The sequence below is a fragment of the Hypomesus nipponensis genome, chromosome 2 (assembly GCF_054491055.1).
Source record: "Hypomesus nipponensis isolate SF chromosome 2, ASM5449105v1, whole genome shotgun sequence".
In the NCBI taxonomy this organism is placed as follows: Eukaryota; Metazoa; Chordata; class Actinopteri; order Osmeriformes; family Osmeridae; genus Hypomesus; species Hypomesus nipponensis.
In genome coordinates this window covers 3267440-3283395 of record NC_140362.1, presented here as the reverse complement: position 1 = coordinate 3283395, position 15956 = coordinate 3267440, and the positions used below count along the sequence as shown (strand labels likewise).

Below are 15956 nucleotides of genomic sequence, written 5' to 3'. Positions count from 1 at the left end.
CAGCATCTCCTACAGAGGGGGGAGGTCTCTCTCCCAGCATCTCCTACAGAGGGGGGAGGTCTCTACCAGCATCTCCTACAGAGGGGGGAGGTCTCTCTCCGAGCATCTCCTACAGAGGGGGGAGGTCTCTCTACCAGCATCTCCTACAGAGGGGGGAGGTCTCTACCAGCATCTCCTACAGAGGGGGGAGGTCTCTCTCCGAGCATCTCCTACAGAGGGGGGAGGTCTCTCTCCCAGCATCTCCTACAGAGGGGGGAGGTCTCTCTCCTAGCATCTCCTACAGAGGGGGGAGGTCTCTCTACCAGCATCTCCTACAGAGGGGGGAGGTCTCTACCAGCATCTCCTACAGAGGGGGGAGGTCTCTACAAGCATCTCCTACAGAGGGGGGAGGTCTCTCTACCAGCATCTCCTACAGAGGGGGGAGGTCTCTCTACCAGCATCTCCTACAGAGGGGGGAGGTCTCTCTACCAGCATCTCCTACAAGCTCTTGATTGATGAGCAGAGGCACGCCCTCTTTTTGTTGTTGTAATGTCCGACGGAGAGAATGTCAAGAGTTGTTTGATTGACACAATGCATCACAGGTTGTGTAAGGCCGGCTGCATCACAGGCTGTGTAAGGCCGGCTGCATCACAGGCAGTGTAAGGCCAGCTTTGTGGTGATGTGTTTTGGGAGATAAATGCATCCAAACAGAGTGAAAGCGAATTGTCTTTGTATTTGGCTCATGTGCAACAAATTGTGCTGCGTTTCATTCGGCTTACTCATTGTTTTGATAAAAGAAAACCAATTAAAGTCTGTCTAGATAGTGGGCTGAGTCATTAAACATGTTAATTGAACATGCCACCAACAAATTGCACGTCAAGATGTTGGGCAGAGCAGATGAATATTTATTAACTTGCAAGTGTAGGATTAAATACCTCCAAGTCTGCATTGCCTTTATTTTTAAAGGTATTTAATCTTGAAATCTTGACGTGAATCTGTGACCCAAATTCATTGATTAAACCCTTTCATTACGAGCAAATACGGTCAGGGTGTCCGTCGTGTTATAATCCCCTGTCCCAAAACATATCACCAAGGAGACAGCATTCGGCATTGCGCCGAAAGCTCCACATTGTCAGCCAAATGCTCAGTAATAAAACAAAGCGGAATTAATCAATCAGCTTTCCTCAGGGCCTAGTCCATGTAGGCAAATTCCCCTCGCCCTGACTGAGGGCTCTCCTTAATTCACAGGCTCGTCGCGTATGAAATTATGCGTGTGATTTCCAAATTGTGTTGAGTGCGGGCCCCCTGGTATTATAATCAAGACTACGTCCTCGAGCGGAGTTTTCACTGGAATCACGGTGCCCCCGGAGTGCGGCTCCAGAGATGATGGCAGAGAGATCATCTGTCCACGTTGCGTCCTCCATTACCGGTTTTACGAAGTTGATTGTGCTCATCAATTACATGGGTTTAGCCTATTTCTTGTTTAAAAATCAGAAGCAATACTGTTTGGCAGCCGTTGTACTCTCATCAGGATGTGTTCGGCAGACAACATGTGTTTTGAGATGTTCTTGTTTATGATCCTCCGTGTGTGTGCGTGTGTTTAATTAACATGCACTCATCCGCGCGTGAGAGGATATGCATTTGTGACCTCACACCCCTTCATCACTCGCGCACAGTTTCCACCGACTTCACGCAGGCCCAGCGCTGCTTCACCAGAGGCTCGCGATTAAAACGCCACTGTCGCAGCAACATTTCAAACCAAACTGAACGTCTGAATATCCACCTCACCGACTGTCACAAGCGACTTCTCCCACGGCAATTCCTGCCCGAACCAGTATTTGTCCTAGCACTGCATATTCACACCGTATGTTTTTACCTTGTAGAATTGCTGTAGTTGGATGACAGTTGAACTGCAGAGAGAGTGTGTGGGTGCTGAAGTGAATCAGCCCACAGGCTCTGTAATGGCCTTTGTTACAGGTCAGGTAATGGGAATGAGCCAGGCGCGTCAAGAGCGATTCAATCACCCATCAGAGAGAAGCCACGGACTCACCATGCTGTTTCCCTTTGCCTTTAATCGGACATTTCGAGCCTTGTGTACAAAAACGGTCGGTGATTACATGGAGCCAGCAAACATTACCTTTGAGGGAGCGTGCGTGTGTGCATGTTTGTGTGTGCGTATGTGTGTGCGCATTTTTGGGGGGGTGCAAATTTGTGTGCATGCGTGAGTGCATATCCGTGTGCGTGTGTGTATGTGCATGAGTGTCTGTGCAATCTTGTCTGTTTGTGTCCATGCCTGCATGTTTGTGTGTGCATGTTTGGTTGTTTTGCCGTTATGTGTGTGCTTGTGTGTGCGTGCGTGAGTGAATGCAGAAACTCAACTCGAGCATTCTTGGGAAATAAATGACCTTTCTCCACAGTACATATTACACTTCACTCCAAACGGGTCCTCCAGCAATCATGAATTTTCTCTGTAATTACCGCAGAATGGCTCTTCCCAAGAGCATTGTGAGAGTGGAGAGCATGTGAATCTGTGCCGCCCACAGCACTGGACAGCCGTACAGGAAACCAGGAGGGTACTAGCAGCGAGAGAGAGTCTCCAAGCTCATTAGATGTCACAAGCCTTCCTGAGACTCCGACAGCACGATATCACCAAGCTAATGGAGCTTCCAGTGCGTTCGCCTGTGTTGTAGGCAGAGCTGATGTAGGGCAGCTGGAAATGTGACATGTTACAAGATGGTGAATATTCATGGGGGAAGTGTTGCAGTATCCACTATCATAGACACCTAGAGAGGTGGATGAGGTGTGTGTGCGGTGGGGGTGGGGGGTGGGTTAACACAAAAGGGCAACAATATTGAGGTGCATGGTGTGGAGCCCAATAGGCCAGATGAGCGATAATGAGGTTGTTCCTGAAGAGGCCGTGTATTTGCAAACCCCCAGCCCTATGAAGCTCTCAGGGCACCTTGCGCCAGATGGTACCCCCCCCCCCCCCGCACATCCTCCCTTTCAGCTGCTTGTCAGGATGGAACCTGAGGTCTCGTCTGAAACCTTTAAAACACTCTCGGAAATGAAACCTGGCGCTCTGCTGTAAACACTTGAGGCGAGCACTTATCAGTAAAAACGATCTCCTGGCAGAACTCCACGAATCTGTTGTTGTGTGTTCAAGGGCGCTTTCAGACTTCACCAGATTTTACAAGCGTTAATTATTGATTGTCACTGGCAGTTCCTCAGGTCACTTGACAGATCTGCCCCTTTGAGGGACGAGAAGGAGAGGCTCACAGGATCCTGTTCCGTCAGGACCGAGCGTCAGTACAACAGAGACGGGTTCAGAGCAGGCCATCGCTGGCGTTGCAATATTCAGAGTTATTATGAATGCTTCAGGAGCATGATATCGCTCTATCTTGTTCTCTCTCTCTTTCTTGCTCTGTTTTGTTCAATCTCTGGTTCTCTAGCTCTCTCTTTCCATGTCTCTCGTTTTCTATCACTCTCCCTCTCTATCACTCTCAATCACTCTCTCTCCATTACTCTCTTTTTGTCTCTTTTCTCTTTCTTGTTCTCTCTCCATTCCTCTCCCTCCCTTGCACTCTCTCCATATCTCTCTCTCTCTCTCTCTGTCTCTCTCTCTGTCTCTCTCTCTCTCTCTCTCTCTCTCTCTCTCTCTCTCTCTCTCTCTCTCTCTCTCTCTCTGTTCTCTCTCTCACCTGTCCACTCCCAAGGTCTCTCATGTCTTTGAGAACCCGTGGATGGAATTCATCATTAAGATGAGATGTTGTTTGTCCATTCAGAATGCCTCTTTTGTGCTTCATGCGAGTGATAGTAACCCTTCGTATTGGATGATGCTATGGTGACATACTCGTCTAACTGGAGGAAAAGCTGCCCACCTCCAGTGTGTGAACACACGCCTGAGGATACAAGGGCAACACATGAAAGCATGTCATTCTTTCCCTGTAAAACACTTGTCCGTCATTAGCATCATGTATAATAACGTAAGCCTCCGCCGAAATTTCCCAAGTTCCCTGTTGTGTATGTGCAGACACGTGTGTCGCGCCCCCATTCAACAGAGAGAACACAAACGTAAGCGAAGCTGTGTGGACTCCTGAAGATGGCCTATCATCTCTGGAGCCTTGGGGTTAACTGTCTTCACGAGGAACCCGTGTTTTTAGGTGCAAAGTCGATACACCATAAAAAATTCATCAAGTAGTTTAAGTTCTCTTACCCCATTCGGGTACATCTATATTTCATGGGCGTGACCTTAGGTTCACTCAGTAGTTCAGTGGAAGGCTTCCATGTCAGCCCCGACACACCATCAGCAACTCGTTCCCCATGGTAACGCCTGCCGGAGCCCCGGGGGAGGGGCACTCCTCCCCTTGATGACGGCCGTGTGGCCGCAGGCTGGTGTTCTGCGCCTGGAGGATTGCAGGAGTGCAGAAGGCTGAGATTGAATACGGGGTCGTCTGTCTCCACACGGGAGATTCTGAATAGCATCAGGGAAGCTAGAGAGGAACAGACAGGAAAGAGCTGCAATCTGTAGGGGTTGTTGATGTTGTTTTGTTTTTTAGGGGGGGGGGGAACATCGCTTTGTTGGATTTTTCTCAAGGAATGATTGGATGAAATCTTTCTTCTGCCTTTTGTCGTTTTTTCAATGTATACATGAGGGGCAAGGACCTCTTTCTGATGAGCACAGGAACTCTAAAGTGAATGCACAGCTGGTGAAGTCAGTTTTTGTGTTTTCCCCTGTAAAATACTTTATACAAACCAAGCCAGTTTGCAACATGCATTTATCTGCAAGCAAGAATTTCAATAGGTACAGCTCAGTGGTCGAGCACTTATTGGCAGACTAAAATGTTGCAGGTTCAAATCACCTCGTATGTCACTGGATAACATTTTCATCTAAATTAAGACATTAATACATATTAAATCAGACATATATGTGTAAACATTAATCATTTAAAGATATAGTTCACAAAACCTTTAACAGCCAAATACAATGTTCATATACTGTATGCATTGTAACTATACACTGACCCCTCTGCCTGAACCCCCAACAGTAAAATCATGAAAAGCTTTTAACCAACACACCAAAAGTTAACGTTCAAAATCAAACCAAATAAGAAGCCAACACAACAACACTTTTCACTCGCTGAAAGCTACAGAAAACAATGTTAGTAAGGCAGTACGGTACTCTGTTTCTCAATTGCACGACACTGTGCACACCTGACATTGCTAGGCAACACACTTTTTGTACACACTCCTCATTGCAGACAAATGTCTCAGTGGTAGCATGTGTGTCATTTTCAAGATGCAGACTCATAGCGCTTGTAGATTATATTTATGACTACTGGCATTACAGTATTAAAATATAGTCAACATTTATAGGCGAATCGCTAAGATATCTCAACAGTACATCGCACAGAATATGTCACATGATCACAGGATCAAACAGTCAAGTTGAACTTCAGAACAAGAACACAAACGGTAAGAGACGATCCGGTAAGAGAAGCCTGGAAAACAAAGACTGGATGCCTTCTGCCTTTAACAATGTAACTATTTCAGAGTCCTTTTGTCGTTTTGACAAAATTGTGGAGGAGACGTTCACCACACTAAGCATCTGTGGTGTCCAGATCGGAGGTGACATTGATTTCTAAGCTTCAGGGAGTCGCTGTGTGAGGCCCTATCAGGGGCCATGGTTTAGGTCAAAAGTCCCATTCACTGGCTCGTGTCCCCAAGTTAGAAGAAATCACTGAAAGAGGGGCTCGAAATGAATAAAAGTATATTGTTAAGATGAAAGAGCCATCTTGGTGACAGTCTGAAGTGATGTTGTTGTGTACAGTGTGTACTGGGTGGAGAATATGGCAGCCTGACGGCCAGGGGGGGAAGGATGAGTCAACTGTGCAGCGATGGAAGCAGTGTATGCATGCTGTCAGAGCCGCTCAGCTCACAGACACACGCACACACACGAGCACGCACGTAAACACAAACACACAATCACACTTGCACTCATGCACACACACACGCACACACGCAAGTACGCATGTAAACACACAAGCGCACACACACAATCACACACACACACACACACAGTTCCGTCTTTCAGGTCTGTCTTGTAACTGAACTGTTGAGTGACAAAACTGAAATAAAAAAGCTATTTCACCTGAATGTTTTTCTATCTCAGCAAACACGACAGAAGAACCATCTCCATGTCTTTTGTCATCTTATTCCTTCTTACATGTCGACATTTCAGTATCTATGACTCCTGGTCACAAACCATCACTGCAGCTTGGTAAATAAACCCCAGCACAAGTCACCGCCCACTAGCCTGGCTACCAGCCCAACTTCTCCCGCCCACAAAAAAATGTGTTCGGGAAATTGGGTCTGGAGGGTCTCGTATTGGGGACAACTACAGAAAACCCAGAATCGGGACGGACCAATGAAATTGCCAGGGCGGGCTTTATACGATGATGGACAGATGATCAACAGTAACGTAATCACCCACGTCACAAAACAGCGCTTAAGTTGAATTCGTTTTGAACAAACAACATATTACGTTGCTCTGATTGGTTGTAGGTCTATCCAATTGAGCGAAGAGGCATTTGTTTTCCAGGCTCGTTTGAAACACGCCCCGTAGTCAAAGCCCAACGGAGAGTTCTCAGACTCATATTCTGACTAGAATTATGAGTATGACAACGTCAGGCTAACTGCCCACATGCAGGGGCGGTTCGGGGGGGGGGGGGGGTGGCAGGGGGGGCCAGTGCCCCTGTGACACAACAAGCTTGGACCCTCTTGTGGCCCCCCTACATGTAGAGTGAATAATTATAAACATGGCATTTTGCCTTGTGTGAAGAAGTGAAGAAAACTATAAGACAAAACAATCATGTTTCACGTAACTGGCCCCTCTAACAGTACAACTGGGCCCAGCTTGGCCCCCCCAGTTGAGATGGTCTAGAGTCTAGACCCTCCCCCTGCACACATGGTACCAGGCACATCATACCACACGTTCACCAAAGCTTCCCACAGGCACTTACTGCCAGCGGTGAAACACCATCCTCACCGCACGCCGCGAGCCGCGATCGGTGGCATGTCAAAAAGATGAGGTCGAAGACAGACAACAGCGCGTTAGGGGTTTGTCGTTCCCCCCCCCCTCCTCAAGAAGGTTCCAGATCTCCTCAGAACTCCGTCGTGGACACCTGAGTCACCTCAGTCTGCAGGTCGTCCTGGAGCGTCCGCGGCTCGGCCGCGCCAGGCACCTGCTCCATGCCTAGTCATACTGGCTTCTTCACCGAGTTCGAGGGGGCGCACACGGACGTGGGCTCCCTGGTGGCGTTGCGGGCCCTGGAAAAGCTGCTCTGCTCCATGCGGGCGCGATACGGCAGGCAGAAGTCCCTGAAGCACCTCTTGAAGTTCTCATCCAGGAAGGCGTAGAGGACGGGGTTGAGGCTGCTGTTGGTGTAGCCCAGGGCGATGCACAGGTGCCAGCTGGCTACCACCAGAGGGTTCCGGGCGTCGATCTCCACAAAGTTCTTGACGATGATGAAGATGTGGATGGGCGTCCAGCACACGATGAAGGCGGCCACCACCACCAGGACCATGCGGGTGATGCGGCGCATGGTCCTGTCCTTCTCCTTGGAGCCGGAGAGCAGGCGGACGCTCTTCAGCCGCAGGATCATCAGGCCGTAGCAGATGGTGATCACCAGGACGGGCACCACGAAGGCGAAGAGGAACACGCACATCTTGGTGACCGTGTCCCAGTACCAGTCGGGCTGGGGGAACCCGAGCATGCACACGGTGTTGCCTGCGGGGGTGGGGGGTGAGGGCAAAGGGTTGGGGTGGAGGGGGAGCGGTGAGGCGGAGAGGGTGGGGGTAGGAAGAGGGGAGGGGGAGGACAAGGGGAAGGGAGGAAGGGTGGGGGGTGGAGGGGGGAAAAACAATTAGCCGACCAGCAGCACAGACACATACGGATGATCCGACACGATCGTCAGCATCTTTCAATGCCTCATTAGTCCCTGACAGGAGAAGAGGGGCTGTTTTGTTGTTGTTCACACTGGCAACGACACGAAAGCTGACAGGACAACCACGGCACGACAGCCAGGAAACAATGGCGCGAGTTAAACCCCTTAACCCCTGCGGCCCCCCTCACCCCCCCCCCCCCCCCCGGTCGCCGCTACCCCCCTCACCTTTCTCCGTCTCCTTGGTAACGGCCATGATCATGATGGGAACTCCGATGGCTGAGGACAGGATCCAGATGCACACGTTGATGAGCTTGGCCTTGGCGGGCGTGCGGAAGTCCAGCGCCCGGACAGGGTGGCACACGGCGATGTAGCGGTCCACGCTCATCATGGTCAGCGTGAAGATGCTGGTGAACATGTTGTAGTAGTCGATGGCGATGACCACCTTGCACAGGAGCTGTCCGAAGGGCCAGGTGTTCATCAGGTACTTGGCGCTCTGGAAGGGCAGCGTGCTGGTTGCCAGGGCGTCAGCCAGGGCCAGGTTGAAGATGTAGATGTTGGTGGCGGTTTTCATCTTGGTGTACCTGGAAACCAGAGAGGATGATTCTTGGTTTGTTTGTTATATTAAGAGATATTTTTCGGGCCTTATTTATACTTTATTGGATATGTTTTGAGTGAAGTGTAACAGAAAAAGTAGGGAGAGAGAGGGGAAGACATGCAGCAAAGGGCTAAACCCCAATTTGAACGGAGGCCACTGCTATAAGGCCTCAGCCTACGTGATATGGAGACTTATCCAATGAGCTAACAGGGCCACCCCCTTTTTGTGTGTCTTTAATTGATTTTGATTTGTTACCTTGTGTTTTTTGTTATTCAGAATGTAATTGGAGTTAAGGCTGTGCTTTTGTCCTGTTTTGTTTCTTGGGGTTTTGAAGTCTTTGAAGCAAATAGAACAGAATCGGCAGAGGGACCCAAGCCCTTCAGCCTGTCAGAGCCCAGCCCTTCAGCCTGTGGAAACACAGCCCTTCAGCCTGTGGAAACACAGCCCTTCAGCCTGTGGAAACACAGCCCTTCAGCCTGTAGGACCCCAGCCCTTCAGCCTGTGGAAACACAGCCCTTCAGCCTGTGGAAACACAGCCCTTCAGCCTGTGGGACCCCAGGCCTCCAGCCTGTCAGAGCCCAGGCCTCCAGCTTGTGGGACCCCAGGCCTCCAGCCTGTGATGTTGATGACAGATCCAGGATCAAGGTGTGACGAGAGATTTGCATCTGAAGTCAAATGTTTGAAAAAATGTAATGCAAAACTTAAAATATGGTTGAAAATACGGAGGATCTATGAGAATTTCAAAAGTGTCTTCACTTCAGAAATCAAGAATTAAGTTCCAGTAACAATGTGTTTTTAATGGCTCTTTAATTAGATCATCAAGAGTTTGAAATGTGTTGTGCCCACACACACATTACAACAATCCTCTAATGCATTGTTGCCTCTTCAGTCTGTATTGACTTTCAAAGGGGAAAACTCTGCTCTCTTATAGCTTGGGATCGAGGTTAAGTTTCAAGTATATTTCCCAAAGGGGGCTTGAACCTGTTCCGTAAAAGTGTCGCTATTTGCTGAGATGGTGAGGGGAAAAGGGCACAGTCATCTTGCTAATGTAGTCTTTCCCTTTGGACAAAACACAAACCAGCTTGTTCCTGTTCAAATGTGAGCCTGGCATGCTGGAGCTAGAATATTGATCCGGCAAGTTATGTCACAAGAAAGTGTGTGTGTGTGTGTGTGTGTGTGCGTGTGTGTGTGTGTGTGCGTGCGTAGGTGGAAGTGTCAGTGTGTTTATGAGGGCGTGCGTGGTTGTGTGAGTGTGTCTGTGTATACACGGGTGTATTTTCAATGCATCTTTGGGTTATTCGAAGACAGTTAAGACCAATAACTAAATTATGAGTAGTCACTTGCAAAGCAAACCTTTAAAAAATGACGTTGACTAGCAATGTCTGCAATATCTTTTCGTAGGTTATTTGTTTTAAAGATTAGATAATTCAACTACTGATCCATAAAAGAATGTTGCTTACCTTACCACTCCATACATAACGAGAATGTTTCCGAGAAGTCCCACGACACATATGAGAGAATAAAGAGCTGTTATCGAGATTGCGATAATAACACTTGTTTTGTCCTTTTTAGTGGCAACGTCAGTCCCGTTGCCTTTAGATAATGACACGAGCCCGGTGGAATCATCATCTAAAAATGAGACATTAAAAGGGATAACAGAATACAGGTCAGCGAAATCCGCCGCGGAAAGGGTTGGGTACTCCATTGCTTCTCAGTATCGGGTACGACTTTGATGAAGCAATTAAAGTTCGTAAAAATGCGTAGTAGTAATTTAAAATTAAAAAGGTTCTCTCTTCAATCGCAGACGGAACAGAGGTGTGATAAACCAAAGCTTTGATCGCTTCAAGAGCGCGCACGACTGCCAACTAGTAAACGTTTAGATTCAGGTCGAACCAATTATAAAAATCATAACAATAGCATACGATTAAAGGCATTCGCATCCATAACTTTTTTGATTTGTATTAGTTTGGTGTATCCAGATCACTGAGCCACTTGGGTAAAGGCAAGGCAAGCGGTTGGTGCTGCAAATGGATATAGCTGTTGGCTCCACAAAGACGCACTGGTGCGCGAAGCAAGACGTGGGTAGGTTTGCTTGTCTGCTCCAGTCTCTCTCTAGTTCTGCGACTGACAGCTAATGGAACACAGTAACCATAGACACCAACTGTTTGACAGCATTATGAATATTTCTTCATATTAAGTTGTCATCCTTACATTTTGGCAATGAATAAAAGAAGCATGACACGTGATCATTTTAAAGACGCAATTTTTGGTCTCCAATAAACCTGTATTTAGGCTTATTTAATTTGTACCTTTCAGTCAGTTCACAATGATGATGGATTTTTAGATAGCACACAAGGCTATGTGCATTGCATGATGTTGTTTTTGTTCAATGGTCAACTTTTCAACAACCCCCCATGGTTCTTTAAGACTTATTGTGCCTTGTGTGACGAATTGCCATTTGCAATGAGCTGTAGTCAGAGGCAGCCTATCTGAACGTTTAATAGCTTTTTTATGTGACACCTGAGCCATTCACAGCATGGTAATTTTCTCCATTCCATCCTGTGGCTTTGTACCACCCTTAATACGGCTGAGGTCTCCCTCTCGCTCTCTCTTTGTCTCTCTCTCCCTTTCCTACACTCTCTCCCCCCTTTCCACCTCTCTCCCCTTTCTACCTCTCTCCCCCTTCTTTCTCTCTCTTCTCTCTCTCTCTCTTCTGTCCCTATGTCTCTCTGCCGTCTCCACCTCTCTCCGTATCTGACCTCTGAGCTCAAGGTTCTGTGAGATCCACCCTGAAACTGTGTAATGAAACCTAACGGGGTAGAGGCGACCCTAACCCTACCCTGGCTCCAGAGGATACTTGAGACGGATGGTAATGACAAACAGATCTTTACTCTGGTCCTTCCGCTGGTGTGATGTCACGGTCATGCGCACACACGCAAACAATAACACAGAAACATTTACATTTAGCCATTTAGCAGACGCTCTTATCCAGAGCGACTTACAGTAAGTACATTCCCCCCGAGGCAAGTAGGGTGAAGTGGACACAACGTCTTTTGGCACAGCGGGGAATCGATCCAGCAACCTTCTGATTACTAGCCCTCACCACTCAGCCATCTGACTCCAGAAACAGACTCACACACATATACACACACATAGGCCTACACACAGAAATACACAAACAGTACTTAACCAGCCCTTGTGATCGGAACCTTTAGTCTATAACTTGAATCAAGAAAATCCCCGTACAGAAAAGTAGTCAAGTGTCTTGATAGGTGAGTTGAGAAGCAATTACCCATTCTGAATAAACTCTGATTACAACCTTCATCAGAATGGTGTGCCATTTTTCATGAATAACATAATATTTTTTTACCAGTCACAATGCGACCTTTATAAAGACAGCGTACAAAGACAACAGCTGGAGGTATAAAGCAGAGCACGTGTACGCAGAAGCAAAACGCGAAATCGTGTCGCAAGCGCCACACCCCCAGTGCTTACTTGTCTTAGTCTGCAATGATTAGCAACACCTGCTGTCATCTTTACGACCAGGGTTTTGTAATTTAAGATTCATTCTTAGTGAACTTCACCTTTACTTGTTATTATGTAGAACAGGAAAAGGGTTTAGAAAGATCCCCAATTTCTCTGTGAAGACAGAAAACCATTTCTTGTCACCAGCTGTGCAGTGTGGTGCAAAAAAAAAAGTAGAACTGTAATTCCTCAACAAGAAAAATGGGTTTCATAAACCGAACCACCTTAGTTTAATCCTACCCCTCCCCCCCACCTCCCCCCCCCCCCCAAATTAGTTTTCACTACGACAAAGAGCTGTCCGTCTGCTGTATAGGGGTAAATGGAGGCAGAGGAATAGGAGAACATTGACCTTGACGGCTCAGAAAAGACAGAGAAAAGACCGAGAGATCAAGATAGCCTGGCACTGACAGCCCAGAGCAGCAGTTAGTCAAAGAGGTGTGAGACGTTCTGACTGAGCTCTGGCGTGGAAGAAAAAGAACTGGGCCTCCGTCTGACAGAATAACGCCGCTGTCGCCAAAACCTGCAATTCCTCTATCTGCCACAATAGGATTGGCCTGTCTCGTTTTCCTGATCTGATTTGAGAATTGCAATACGTGTTGGGTGTAATCCACTGTTCAGCTGCAGAGTGCGTGATGCCGCTGGGTTGTGTTCACGCTGTTTGCCCTGAAGGCAGCTCACTCATGATCTGTTTCTACAGCTCTTCTGATTGCTCTCATCACTCATCAACCCAGTAGGAACGCAGAGAAGCACTCCGCCCTCCTGAAAAAGCAGATAGCAGCAGCAGCAGCAAGTACATCTGGTGACAAAACCCCAAACCATATACTTTCACATTTGAATGTTTCCCTGTCTTGTTTGATTTGCCGTGTTCTTATTTAGGAGGTCGGTGAAATGAGAGACAGGTAGTGTTTGTTCAGCTCCAGAGACTTTTGTTACGGAGTCCAGTTGATCATACCGAAACAACTTGGACTTCAACAGCAACTTGATTTAGGTTATTTGTGTCATTGCCTGGTTTTTATTCTCTACAACTGAATGGTTCTTTTTGGCCAAACGTCTGATTCTAATAAACCCAGCAGGGTCACAGCCAGGAATTTTGGGCCCCATGACAACAAAATCCAATTGGGCCCCTTCTGGGACCTAACTGTCTCACCAAAAGCTTTACATAACTCTAATTAAAGGCTTGCAAACTTGTAGTTCAACACGAGTACTAGCACAGTATGAACTGCTGGTGATTTGTACATGCAAGTCTGCATGTGTGCATCATTATCCTCTCTGCTGGCCAGTGCCCTCACAAAAGCCTCCCTGTCCCTGTCAGTCCAATCTGCTGGCCACAAACCTGGGTCAACATCCTGTTATGACTTCTGTCTTCTGCCACCATGCATCTCTCATCCTCATCATCACTGTAACTGTCTTTCCCTTCTTCCTGTGCTTCCACACTTCTTCCTCCTTCTAGCCTTACCTGAGAGGGCCCTGGCTGTGTAGGATGTACACAATGCATGTGATATATACATATATACTGTGATATATACATATATACTGTTGTATATACATATATACTGTGATATATACATATATACTGTGATAAATACATATATACTGTGATATATACATATATACTGTGATATATACATATATACTGTGATATATACATATTTACTGTGATAAATACATATATACTGTGATATATACATATACACTGTGATATATACAGTATATATAAAAATATGCCAAATACCAATAAATGACACTAACACTACAGAACATTGACCCAAATGAACTACAGTTCTGCATCACCACCACTTGATTACATAAATTAGATCCAATATATTTTTTGGTGTGTGTGTGTGCAAGCTTCTCAAATAAATTGCCCTTCATGATGGGAATAATAAAGTCTGTATCTATAGATGTCATTTAACTGCCATAATCTAAATGAACATATCAAACTGGATTATTTTAATATTGTCTGTAACTTACATGCAGGCTGAGGTAAGCTACTCACTGTTTCTAACTGCCCAGCATCCAGTACAGACAGTAATTCAAAAAATAAATTTTTATTATTTCATAATGATCATTATGTGAGAAAATAATTTGTTTGAATTTCTGTCATTAATAAATATTTCTTATGGTAAAAAGAGCAAGAGAGACAGAGAAATCCCCATAGACTCCCTTGAATGATGCTAACTGGCATGTTGCAGAGATCATTAATTGTATTATTATATTTGAAATATATATATACTAAATGATATTGGTTTATATGATATATCATATGTATAATTTCATATGAGTTTTTACTGGGCCCCTGTCAGTCAGGGGCCCCAAACATCGTCATAACTTTTCCCCCCTATACTGCACCCCTGAATCCCAGAAAAGTCAGAGAAAATCTGACCATTCTGTATTTTAACATTTAATCGACTGTATGACCTGGTTTCAACAATCCCAGCACCTGTGTTCACCAAGATAGAATGAGAGAGCATACCGACAAAACAAACAAACGTTTTTAATCTAAATCAGACAGCCGTGCAAAGCTACCCCATGGTGCGCACACAAATGCCCCTCGACGCCAGAGCGAGAAACGGCGAACGTGGCAGGACATGTTTCTGACGTTTACACACCATGATACAGTTGATGATTTTGGTGTCAGTTTGAAGCTTGGCTGAAGAATCAACCCTCTGTAGCCTGTCACCATGTATATGTCCCTCAGCCGCAGAGCGGCCAAGGCAGAAGCTGTCACACTGCTAAACCCCCGCTGGCTAGTCAACAGTGTTTGAGGCCAGCTGGTGGACAGGAAGGGATGGTGGATTTATGACTAACAGCCCTGAAAAGCATACGAAACTGTCACCCACGACCTGCACCATTGCAGGTGATTAATGACGTTGAAGGACTTCGGGATGTGATTTAAAAGGTTGAGCGTAAGAGTGTGCGGAGGACTGGAAATTTACCAGAAGGGAATATAGGCCTATATCCATAGCCCTGGAATCCTGGATAATTTCAGTTTCTTTCGTTATCGTTGAAATGCAATCCTAGACATCAGCCCCACAAGTCAGATAACAATATTTCTGTTTATGTGTATACGCGCGCTCCAGTGTGCTGGTGGGGATTCCTTTATTTGTAAGATTCATATATTAGCCTACTTTATAGCCCAAGAGACCGTTTTTAACATGTAATATAATCTAAATACAAATCACTTTGCAAAGAAAACAAAAATATTCATGTGGTAAAATATTTGTCTTTTGTTCCATTCGTTTTTCATTTATTCTGTACTTGACCCTTAAAGAAAAACAAGATATTTTCTTCCGGCTGCTAAAGAAAGCAAGTTTATTTTGCCTGCTGATGTGACCTTGTTGTCACTGAAGGGCGATTATGGTTTTTTTTTTGTCTCACGATGTGATACCTTCACAGAACAATTTCCTTATACAGTTATGTGAATTATTTCTATGCGCGCTTTTTCAGTGTGTGTCCTTTGTCTAGGCCCTGATTCTGCATGAGGGGCGATAGTGAAGGACAGCCATCCATTATGGCTGGGAAATGGAGGAAGCCTTCTTCGTTTAAGGCTTGTTTTTATGCATCATGCAGCGAAGACCCTGATTAGTTTTGGACCTCCATGTGACAAATTGCTAAATGATACTCTGGTTTGTTCGGTTGGCAGGGTGTTTAAGGAGAGACAATCATGGGCTGGTACCTGTATACTGTGTGTGTGTGTGTGTGTTTGTGTGTCTGTGTGTGTGGGGGGGGTGCGCGCACTGGGTACATGCGTGCACGTGGCAGAGTATCAGTAAAAATCTTTGAAACCCTCCTTTGTCAACACTGCCAATTGCCACTTGAAACTGATTTGACTCTCCTTTCGTTATTATAGCCATTTTTAGGGAGGAAGGAAGATCCTTAACTCATACATTATGTGGCAATTATCAAGGAGAACC

The 15956-nt window shown here is 46.2% G+C and overlaps 1 protein-coding gene across 1 annotated transcript; it reads right to left on the bottom strand.

The window, feature by feature from the left end:
- Nucleotides 1-7235: 7235 nt before the first annotated feature.
- oprd1b (opioid receptor, delta 1b) lies at nucleotides 7236-10497 on the bottom strand. The gene is made up of 3 exons (XM_084669197.1): nucleotides 9978-10497; nucleotides 8148-8503; nucleotides 7236-7765 (listed from the first exon to the last, which is right to left on the bottom strand). The coding sequence occupies exons 1-3, from the start codon at nucleotides 10220-10222 to the stop codon at nucleotides 7236-7238; spliced, it is 1131 nt and encodes a 376-aa protein (XP_084525323.1). The 5' UTR covers nucleotides 10223-10497.
- Nucleotides 10498-15956: the final 5459 nt, after the last annotated feature.

What these genes read in the sequence shown, in the direction of transcription:
- oprd1b (XM_084669197.1), bottom strand. Translation starts at nt 10,222, where the DNA reads ATGGAGTACCCAACCCTTTCCGCGGCGGATTTCGCTGACCTGTATTCT. An exon ending in GTTATGTATGGAGTGGTAAG is followed by an intron (nt 8,504 to 9,977) that starts GTAAGCAACATT and finishes TCTGGTTTCCAG; the next exon opens with GTACACCAAGATGAAAACCG. An exon ending in TACCAAGGAGACGGAGAAAG is followed by an intron (nt 7,766 to 8,147) that starts GTGAGGGGGGTA and finishes CCACCCCCGCAG; the next exon opens with GCAACACCGTGTGCATGCTC.